Source organism: Ptychodera flava (genome assembly GCF_041260155.1).
Source record: "Ptychodera flava strain L36383 chromosome 23 unlocalized genomic scaffold, AS_Pfla_20210202 Scaffold_23__1_contigs__length_28996876_pilon, whole genome shotgun sequence".
Lineage (NCBI taxonomy): Eukaryota > Metazoa > Hemichordata > Enteropneusta > Ptychoderidae > Ptychodera > Ptychodera flava.
The window spans coordinates 15,899,251-15,911,110 of NW_027248277.1; the positions used below are offsets into that span (position 1 = coordinate 15,899,251).

Sequence of the window (11,860 nt, forward strand, 5' to 3'; positions counted from 1 at the left end):
CAAACTTCCCGTTAAAATATCAAAATGGTATATTATAGGGTGTAAAATTAAGCACATATAGTATTATGATAGTATTGTGGTAATCATGGTCCGATTTGGGTGAAAATAGTTGTTTTGTTCCTGAAGAATGTAGTTATGCTTCTGCAATTTTTCCAAAATCTAAAAAAATTTTCTCGAAATACATCCAAGCTGTGTAGTCATGACAACCGATGCGGTGCAGGTGACAGTGCTAGGGATGACATGAATGAAGCCTGTATTGCTCATCTCATGGAAGACTCCGTGCGCGACGCCCCCATCGGCCAGAAAGACAAAAGATGTTACCGGTAGTTCATCTTGTATTATTGATCATGTAATAATGTCTTGTGCAGCAGCTGAAGTGGAGTGTGACTTTGAGGATACAATTGTTGTGGTAAGGACAGACTAGTAATTTGATTAGAGCTGAAGGGACGTGCGTTCAATATAATTATTGATATTTACATTTTCTGCAATAAGGCCAAAGTAATGAAATTCTTTGTTTTGCGTCCCAACCCGCTTACGTTTTAGGGTTTTCATGAAAAACACACAGCGTATTTATATAGGAAATTTAGGACATGACGCGCTTAGCTTTTCTGAACTTAAATTGTGTTACAATTTTTTATTTGCTGCAATCAAATTACATTATGTTAATTTCTTGTGTGTGTTTTTCAGCCGCTTAGACGCGTACCTTTTCCCATTTAGAGTGGACGCAAAACAAAGAATTTAATTACTTTGGCCTAATTGTACATATCAGGGTAAATTTTTTCACGGCTATTAAACAAATATAGTTTGGAAGTGAGCCTATATTGCTCAATTGTTTGCATATGTAAATGACTTAAGCTATAGTTTCCTGATACATTACACGTTTGTAAAATGGAATACAACTTGATTTTGTATCTCTGCCTTAAACAAGATTGCTTTCAAAGAAAGTTTGAAAGAAATTCTGGAGTGGTTAACAGCAAAATATAACTACCGAAATTGCTACAACTTGAAGTCATAAGCGACCCACGTGACATGCGAATAATTTGTGATTGGATGATTTTCGTGCTACTTTATTCCCTCTTCAGTTGCTTCATTCTCATATCCTAGTTACTCACAAGGTGAGCGATGATATTACAGCCGCCGCGACCAAAGCATTTTCCGTGGCATTTTCGACAATGTTCTGAAGCCAATTGGAACAGTGAGACGTGTACAGATCTATAGTTTTACATTTCGAATACGTATTGATAAGAGAATTAGTCCAGACTGAGTGCATCATGGGAAATATGAAACCCTACATAAGTTCTTCCTCCCTTTAAAGCAGGTAGCTTGCTTGCTTTATCCTGATGTGGATAGCTTATTTATTAAGGGTTTTACTGAAAGCACGTACAGTCTTGGTGAACTTTGATTTTGTGATCATTTATCGGTAGCGCACATTGGTCTCGGGAACGGGAGTTACAGGATATGGCGTGACCCAGAGTATTATAAGCTGACCTGAAAACCCACATAGCTGTGTTCACTTGACGACGAATGTGTAACTTACGTATGTCGCCTGAAACACTATGTGTCGTTGTACACACAATCTTAAAATATTCGTGTTTTACCTTGCCTGATATAAAACATTAGAACCCGTTTAAGCTTGTTCTCAAGTTCAGTATTCACCCACGAAAAATGTATATAGTTGACTATACATAGCTTGGTTGGTACAATAGACTGGAGAGAATTGAGCGATGCTTACACGTCTTTCAGAAATACAGTTGACTCACGTGAAAGATGCATTTTCAATGCCCTTTGACTGAGGGCCTTATAGTAAGCGTGCTTGAAAATAAATAAGTAGGCATTAGTGAGAATTAGTCATCAAGATTTTGATATAATTGAAGATGGACGGAGGCCTATGCTGTGTACTCCATGTCTGATACTCTAACTCAAACGACTCCCTAGGTTCATGGTGATTAATGCTAAAACGATGCCCGTGTCAACTCTTAACTCGTGCAGACGACGAACGTGCAGACGAAACATATTGCAGGTTGAGATTTTGTCAGAGTATGCGCTAGGAATACGCTGTAACATTCACGGTGGAAAGCATTTGTCTGAAAAATACTAATTTTTTTCTGCGAGTGAAACACACAAGTTCAATACAAACATAAACCGTGGCTAACCGCTATGCTCCAGATGCTCTATGTAGTAGTTTTTCATCAACATAGGCCAGCACGTTTTGTTTCCTTGGCGACCACAAGGCGTGAAAATTTAGTGATTGACACGCTTAAAAGACGTTTTCATTGGTTGATAGGATTGCCAACTCACAGTTGGTTCAATGACAGCCAATGTACATTCCCTTTTACACGTCGGGAGGCGCTATGTCATCATCACGCTGTGAATTATTTAACAACTTTCAGGATTTTACAGTATATAAAGAGATGCCTGTCAGACAGACGCCAAATCTGAGTTTTGCATTACTGAAGAGCCGGCACCATGAGGTAAGCACTCCACAGTTGAGAAATTAGCCATACTGTTATATTGATATTATTTAAGCTGATCTAATGCGGGTGACCCATTCTGTGTGTAGTATTAGCTTCTATTTAAACTTGAACAAGCATCGGGAACAGATTTTCGGACCCTCAAACTTTTAAATTTTTTTTGGCCGACCACTTATGGGGGCTTATTTTAAATCTCTTGTTGTAAGAAACATTTTCATTGTCTTACTTTTGCGAAAATTCGACAATTTTATTTTTTCTCCATAGAGTTAACACAGGGATGGTGGCCATGGGTAACTTGCGTCTCTAGTGCTAAAATTTTCACGGTGACCCCGATTTTTATACTTGATCTAGAAAGAGAAGGATTCCTTGAGGAAAGTTTGAGCAAAAGTTTAAGTCTTTCACTTTCGAACCGCATACCACCTCAAATGACCTCAAATTTGCTGGTACATACCCAAATACACTGTAAAACTTCAGAGTACACTGGTTAAACAATAAATAATTTTTTCAATAATTTTGTTTAATTCTGTCATGATTACTTTACCATTCCGTAGAACAGTTTTTGACATTCGCTTCTTTCCCGGTCGTCGGCTGGACGGGTCAGTAGCAATAAATTTTGAAAATGTTCTTCACTACTTTTGTTTTTACTCCATTGCAATATTATTCTCCTCCCCGACGCATGTTGAAATACCAACTATTTAGCTTTTGGCCAAAAAAGTGTATATTTGTATATAATTCGCCACTTTTGATTTCTAGACCGTACCAGATTTCCGTTGTCAACAATAACAACGCAGTTTACATATTCACAGGCCGGATTACCCAGTTGAACACTGCGAATTTTAACATGCCTTGGAGAGAAACTGTAGTTGATATTAAACTTAGGTAGTTCGCTCCTCGAAAATGAAAGACTCGGCTAAATTTTGCTCAAACTTTCCTCAAGCGAACTTTCAACGTTACCATTCTCTTTAAAACTCAGGAATAAAAATCAGGGGCCGAATTTTGGAACTTTTGGAAATACTCAACATTTACCGACATTTGGGATACAATATGGTCGCCATCCCTGTGTCATCTCTATTGGAAACATAAATTTCCAATCTTCACACCATTGAGCCGGTAAAAACCCGATTTACTCCATAAGCTTTAAAATAAGCCCAACAGGCAGTAGGAAAAGTGAATATTGTAAAAGTTTTAGATTCCGAACATATGTCTCCGAGGCGTATTCTACCTCAAATAAACTGAAAATCATCAAACGCTAGGGATGCTTGCCCTTTAAGTTGTTTGTGCTATTGTATTTAAAAACCCCAGTTTATGTTCCACTCTATATTTATCTATTTGTATGTAACTATTGTTTCTCTTATTTACTAATCAGCATCGTCCACACTGCATGAAAACCCAATAATTCAGATAAATTCACACTAATGAGTTGCCTGAATTATAGTATAATACACGTGAATTCACATGAATCCACATGAATACAGGCTTGCTGAATACAAAAAATGGATTCTTGACTGTATTCATCTGTATATGCACTCTTCAGCTAAAATACAGGCAATAATCCATGTTAATACAGTAAGTATTATTGGGTTTTCATGCAGTGCCATGTGTCATTTTCATTCAGATCTACGCAGTCTCTGTGGTTCATCTTCGGACGGTGTACCCTACTGATTTGTACGGTAAAGGCTACGGCAGGTGGGACTCTTTGTTATCTTTCCCAGTTGTCACATCGTTTCATAACATAGAATGTCCACCAGAATTTGTATCAGTATATCACCATAGATGTGTTCAACAGAGGTCAATGTTACACTTCGAGTAGATACGTCCCTTATTCTACTCTTATAAAATTCAAAAAATGAAGTTAATTCATTATACTGTCCTACAGCATCCATTTAAACCACCATTGGTTGTATCTCTTTGCATTTTTTTTTCAATACAATGGTTAGAATTTATGCAATTTATGTAACAATGCTTACCGAAGTGTAACCAGAATACGTTTATCAAACGCTGGCGACGAACTCACAGCATGGAGTTTAAAAACAAATCAATTTTAGACTTGCAACTCAAGTATGGCCACCACAAATATAGTAGCACGTGTAAACACCAGAATTTAATCGACAGAGCAGTGTCATTTTCTAAGACAATAAGGCTCTGCAACGGGAATCCAAATGTCTCTCCGAAGATTGGATGATATTTTTGGAGAAGTAAAATGCAGAAAAGAACTTGTAAGATTCGAAATGTGAAATCATGAAAGTACTTACTATCAATGGAGGCAATTGCACAATGGAGAAAAAATGATATTTTCTATATCAAAACTGGTACTGAGCGATGCAATGAACTTGGAATTTGTTAATGGGCGTTATTGTTTATTGTATAGGCTATGTGAGAGTCAGGAATTATGGGTTTTGTTTGTGGTAAACAAAATTGCCAAACAAACGTACTTTGTTGTTGGTTTATGCTGTGTTGTGTACATAAGATAAAATTTGTTTTCGTTTTTGATGTGCTCTTTCGACGCTGTTGTGGGCAAATGTACAAGAAAATTGTTATGTGGCTTGATAAACTCGTTACTTTGGAAATCGTCGGGACTTGCCAGCTTCTATAGTCAAGTTCTTGGACATAGAGGGCGCTTGATCTTACTCATACTGCCTGTGCATGCATTTATGAGTATGTTTTGGGCTGTGTATAAAAGCGCTAAATGAATAGAGAAACTGAGTGAAGCCCGAAGAAGTCGCATTATTTCGACCAAAGCCTCGTAATGAAATGCAAAAGTTGCTGGTGTTAGGGTTTTAGTTGTTTTTATACTTCTATTTATCACGAACAGTACAAAACTTCTTTGGGCAGCTGTAGTTTGATCATATTCAATTGTTTGTGAGGTCTCAGAACAATGCGCAATCTTCTCACACTTTTTCTCATTACAGACGTCTCCAGCGGAACATTTACAATTAAAGTTCCGACAACGACCATAGATTGTACCGTCGGAGCTACTATTACCTTTGATCTTGACATCTGTGATATTGGTGGAAGTGGCGGTGAAGTTACCGCCGTCAAGCTATACTATACAGCCACAAACGACTACGACGACGGCAACGGAGCGTTAGGGGAAACGCCGATAGAACAATTTACTGCGGTCAACATCCAGCAAAATGAAAACATTCCCTAATGGACCAGACTGTCGTTATGCCCGACGTTACTAGTTGTACGCACACATACCTCTGTGCGGTCATCACGGTGACTGGCGAGACAACAACTCCACTGACGGACAACAACGACTCTTGCTTAAAACTCGATCTATCAGAGACAGCACAAACCACTGTGGTAAGTGATAAACAACATCTGATTCCATCTTGTGATGTACGAACGAAGATTCATCATTTTATAAGCCACGCAATGATGCGTGTTTAAGCGATATTGCAATACTTATTCATGGAAATTGAATCTTGCCTAAGTACATCTCCTATTCAGGGCAAATCTCCCTGGCCACAATAACATATTACGCTTCATTCATACAGCCGACTGTACTGAACCGGACGCTCCCAAAGATGGGTCAAAAGAAGGGGAAGATTTGTCAGATGGGTCAGAGGTCACGTTCACTTGTAATGAGGGCTACACTTTAGTTGGTGAGGATACATTAACCTGCAACAATGGCGAGTGGGATAATGATGAGCCCACTTGTATCGGTAAGTAATTCACTCGGAATGTTTAGTTCCTGGAGTTTTCACGTTTTAGAAAATCAACATGAACGTGAAGTCACAAGATATATTCGAATAATAGATATTTACCATACACTGAATGATGACTTTTTGTCAGAGGCAGCTTTCAAAAAGTTCAACATGTAGACTGTAATGTATTAATTGACATTACCATAAATACAAATGGTAACTGTCCATTTTATCTTTCAATGTAGCTGACGCATCAGTACCTCCAGTATCTAGTGACGACCCAACGTCCGATGACGAATTGACCACAGGTAAGCTTGGTAATTTTGTCAACACTTAAAACCAAGTAAAATTTAACTTCTAAACATAATCGATCAGATTTCATTAATCTTCACAGTTCCATTCGACAAATGCTTGGAATGTCTGTACGTTTATATTTGATAGATGTAGACAGGTTGCTTGCGATTTGACCAACAAAGTTCAAGTACAACGACTTAAGCAAGACAGACAATGAAAACCTAGAAATGCCAATAAAAGTACAAAATCCTTTGGAAAATGGGCTTTACCTCTGTAGAGACAATCACAAACACGTCACTGTCATTCCGTAGAAAATTTTGTAATGATTTGAGGGCGATTTCAAATTTGGGTTCATTTTCTTAACAGATTCAAGTGCTGCATACATCAAGATATCTCTACCACCTATAATCACAACTCTAATGGGAGTAACTAACTCATGGTTCTAGAATAAAAATGCTCATTGGATAATCCTATACAGGTAAGATAATTATTATTCATAAAAGATATTATGATTAACCCTTTGAGAGATGAAATTTTCCCACCAAAATTTTTGTGCAACATTTTACCATTCTTATGGATTTTTCCATATTTTTGATAATTTTGGACCAAATGGACATCACTTTTCAGTGGCAACAATTTTTTATCACAAATTTTGCAAACATTTGAAAAAAAATTGACCGAGTTACATTTTAAAGGCGACAAAAATTGAATTTGGCGCTCAAAGGGTTAACGTTATCACTGCGAACGAAATTATCATCACCTTTGTTGTCGTCGCCTTCATGAAGAACAACGACGGAGGTATAAGGACAACAAAGACTACAAACCATCGTGGTATGTGCCATTATCGACAGCATGTTTATCCTGTCAATTAAATGTATTGCAATGCAATCGATTGTCATGTCTGACCTATGACTCATGGTGTCCCATCTTTGTTTCAGGTTACTCTTCAGTAAATGCGAATCTAAGATTCCGAGAAGGAGATCGTTTGTCTTCTTAGGAAAACGCCTTTTCTATCATTCATGACGGGTTTTCTGACAACACCGATAGGAGAGGCAGAACTCTTTATACTTTCGATTTAAACTCAGTATATTCTGCTGATATTCGTATTTCGTCAGCTACTGTTACAACTCGTGAGGAAGATGACAATATGAACAATTTTCTCTTTTGTTTTAAGTTCCTATGAACATTTCTGTTGGGATTATTCATACAGCAATTAATGTTTTGTAATTCTAGACATGTAACTGCAAAACACATGGGACTAATGAGCCATGATGCAAGATTAATTCCTTCAGAATATTTACCATTTTACAGAGTTGCAGTGGCGACTAATGTTCAATTCAGAATTAGTCAATTATTTGAGTAGGGAGTGTGTGTTGTATACTTGATTAGGCCCTCCTCACATCATGGGGATAGTTGGCCATATTCGCATACAGATACACTTTGCCGACCTCTGAGACTAATGAAGATGCTATGGATGACATCACATGATGAGATTATTATGTCGTCATAATAATTACGTCATTGATGAACGACTCCGTGTCGGATATGTCTCTTTGGTCTGTAGAATCAAGATATGTTGGTCTGGTGCGACAAATGACCAATAAATAGTTTTAAATACAACAGCAGACTTGATGTTTCGAGTACAGTGTGTGTTTAGATCAGTCATCTACCTTGAATACACATTGTAGAAAGATAATGTATCCAATTGTTTTAGCAGCCACAGTAAGGCAATATCGCGTCTAAAAACACACGGTCTCAAATATTATTGGTGATTCCTCGTAATGGCTGATTTTAGATTAGTAGCCTACAATAGCACCCTCCTTTTCTTTCCTTACATTTTCTTGGAAATGTTATCAACTTAACTGTAATGTAACTGTATGATAAACAACAAGAAAATGACTTATCGGATATGATTGACCTGATTCATGTCTCTTCGGTCTTCCTGTTGTGAGTTACACTATTATGGATTCCCTGTATATACGGTTTCCAGAAGATATGGAATGAAATAAAACCTTTAAAAAGGAGAGTGGTTATTATCGTATTTCTGCCTTTCTCAAAACTGGACATACCAAATATTTTCCGATAAAAATGAGACTAAATTAAGAGGTTGTGGCTAATTTTCTGATGGTCTATCTTGTTAGAAACAGAGCACTCACTCACGTTATTGCTATTGTTACTAAGTCAATCTGCCTAAACATCTCAGCCTACTGCCATGCTTTCTTCTCTACTTCCCCACCCTCTTCTGTCATTTCTCCCCAATATTATTACGCGCTTCCCTTCGTGTAGTCTCGTAAATGGGAATGTATTTCTGGCCTTGACTTTGAGGGGGGCTTTCTCCTCCCGATTCTTCCCCTCCTCGTCCGTCTCATCGTCTCACCATCAGAAAATGAGCTCCAGTCATATCTTATCTAACACGTGACCCGTACATTCCACACCTTTGTTCCTACTTGCCCTTTTTGCCATTGAGAGATTCTGTTATGCAGTTACACTACTGTAGAAGAGTATACACTAGCGAATGCAACAACAAGTAAAGATGACAGGTATAAAGCTTTGTTGCGGCGAAAATTTGTGAAAAGAAGAAAAAAATTCACAGACTCCTTTTGATATGGCGAAGTGTAAGATATTTTCGTCTTTGTAGATGCAAAGCTCACAATCAAAGGAATACTGGGTTTCTTATAGTCAGTGCCACAGTCTCTGTGGTCAGTTTAACTCTATGTACCTTTTATCGTCTGCAGTGAATCGTAATGTGACCCCTAAAGGTCTTCCGCTGACCTCTGCTTGTCCTCCGCAAGCGCAACAGCATTTTGTAGGGCCTAGAGAAATCTAGATAATGATCTGCAAAGTATGTCAGTGGTCAAATTGGTATACTCGATCTAGTAAAAAGTACTTGAGCAATTCAGGTATGATACAAACCTGGAATACAAATTCGCAACATTATTTGTTATTTACCGGCAGGCCGATTACTCTGGCTGACGCTACAGTCTCTCTCTCTCTCTCTCTCTCTCTCTCTCTCTCTCTCTCTCTCTCTTCCTCTCTCTCTCTCTCTCTCTCTCTCTCTCTCTCTCTCTCTCTCTCTCTCGCTCCAATATGTTGGATTCAAGATGTATTTTATGTTTATGAAGATCGTTGTGATGTATATTGCCTTAAACTGAACTTATTGTTAAAGGAAGCAGTTGGTGATCGACGCAGTGATTTCAATGCCTATGTATAGGTGAACGAACTGGACAGCCAATCGGGCAATTATTTCTCCCTGGGTGTAGTATCAGAGGTAGTAGTTAGTGTGAAGCTCCGGTTTAACCCTGCATAACTTGCATGGCAGGTCGTTGTCCGGTTTATGGTGAACGGAACACTCCCCATTCAACAGCGCCCTCTTTCTTTTGGATACGTAAGCAATGACACCTCGCCGTAGATGGGGCTGAATGGCAAAACACAGAAAGTTGTCGCCATTGGCAATGTTCGTGTAACATTTTCCCTCCATAATACCCTGCCATCAGAAATAATGGCAAGAAGTACAAAGAAAGCTTAATGTAATTGGAAGGCAATGACTTAATCTTTCAAGTAGACGTAATTCGCATGTGCTTTTCAAAATCTTGGCTAGCTGATACCGCATCGTAGGTTATGGTGATATGAGAACTACAAGGAAATTGAATATCCCAGAGAGCTTTACGTGAGACCCGCGAATGGTCTATGAATGTACGCCCTCCTCGCCGCAATGCATAGGCAATTATTCTAGACTCCATCATCATTGACGCTACTCACAAAAAGAAATTTTAATTTCATCTTAAAAAATATACATAGTCCCGTCTATACACACAGGCACATGTATGTATGTATGTATGTATGTATGTATGTATGTATGTATGTATGTATGTATGTATGTATGTATGTATGTATGTATGTATGTATGTATGTATGTATGTATGTATGTATGTATGTATGTATGTATGTATGTATGTATGTATGTATGTATGTATGTATGTATGTATGTATGTATGTATGTATGTATGTATGTATTGTTACGTGCAGAGAAAACGAACAAAAGGGTGAACTCAGCAGTTAACGTTTAAACAAAATTTATTACGAAAATAAAACTAATTGCTAAGTCAGGGATAGAGTACAAGCTTTAAAAGTGTACAGACTACTTATCTCAACTGGGACGGCAAAGCTCCAGTCTCAGAGTTGTAACAGTCAGTTGGATGAATGAACAGTCCTTGCAGGCTTGCAGCTGCACAAAGTCCACAGTATAAATCCAGCGTTGGCAGTGAAGGTCTTGAAAAGTCTTGAGAATGACTACTGCTGGAGTTTAGTAACACACAAGAGACACGATCCCAAAAGTCTGACTGGAAGCTGAGCACGTCCCTTTTATAAAGGCATATATAAGAACAATCTAGAACTTTTATTGACATGCTAATTACTGTTCTAAAATTATCTCTCTTACACAACTAATCAACTTTCCAGAACATTCCAAACATGACTAATTGAATTCAAGGTTGTGAGGTCATCAAGGGCAGTGACCTTGAGAATGTTCTAGACTAATTGAACTCAGGTCATGATGAGTGTGGGGGAAATGACCTACATAACACACCCCCTCTTCAAAAAAAGAAAATTTTCAAAGAAAAATCTTTCTTTTGCAAATGTAATCTTGAAAAAGATTCAAGTACTCAGTTTTTTTTCTTACTCTAAAGTAAAACTTCTTGAAAGTGAACAACAATAAACTCTAAATACGAGAGAGACAGTCTGCAATTAAATTGTCTCTGCCTTTGATATGTCTAATGTCAAGATTAAACTCCTGTAACATTAAACTCCATCTTAGCAATCTCTGATTTTGCCTTTTGTTACGTGCAGAGAAAACGAACAAAAGGGTGAACTCAGCAGTTAACGTTTAAACAAAATTTATTACGAAAATAAAACTAATTGCTAAGTCAGGGATAGAGTACAAGCTTTAAAAGTGTACAGACTACTTATCTCAGCTGGGACGGCAAAGCTCCAGTCTCAGAGTTGTAACAGTCAGTTGGATGAATGAACAGTCCTTGCAGGCTTGAAGCTGCACAAAGTCCACAGTATAAATCCAGCGTTGGCAGTGAAGGTCTTGAAAAGTCTTGAGAATGACTACTGCTGGAGTTTAGTAACACACAAGAGACACGATCCCAAAAGTCTGACTGGAAGCTGTGCACGTCCCTTTTATAAAGGCATATAAGAACAATCTAGAACTTTATTGACATGCTAATTACTGTTCTAAAATTATCTCCCTTACACAACTAATCAACTTTCCAGAACATTCCAAACATGACTAATTGAATTCAAGGTTGTGAGGTCATTGAGGGTAGTGACCTTGAGAATGTTCTAGACTAATTGAACTCAGGTCATGATGAGTGTGGGGGAAATGACCTACATAACACACCCCCTCTTCAAAAAAAGAAATTTTTCAAAGAAAAATCTTTCTTT

The 11,860-nt window shown here is 38.0% G+C and overlaps 1 protein-coding gene across 1 annotated transcript; it reads left to right on the forward strand.

Annotated features, from left to right (window-relative positions):
* Nucleotides 1–2,434: 2,434 nt before the first annotated feature.
* On the forward strand, nt 2,435–6,133 carry LOC139124238 (uncharacterized). Its single transcript, XM_070690375.1, has 4 exons — nt 2,435–2,471; nt 4,087–4,157; nt 5,381–5,777; nt 5,972–6,133. The coding sequence occupies exons 1-3, from the start codon at nt 2,467–2,469 to the stop codon at nt 5,620–5,622; spliced, it is 318 nt and encodes a 105-aa protein (XP_070546476.1). The 5' UTR covers nt 2,435–2,466; the 3' UTR covers nt 5,623–5,777; nt 5,972–6,133.
* Nucleotides 6,134–11,860: the final 5,727 nt, after the last annotated feature.

Coding starts and splice junctions, on each gene's coding strand:
- LOC139124238 (XM_070690375.1), top strand. Junction 4,158..5,380: donor TACGGTAAAGGCTACGGCAG/GTGGGACTCTTT, acceptor TTCTCATTACAG/ACGTCTCCAGCGGAACATTT.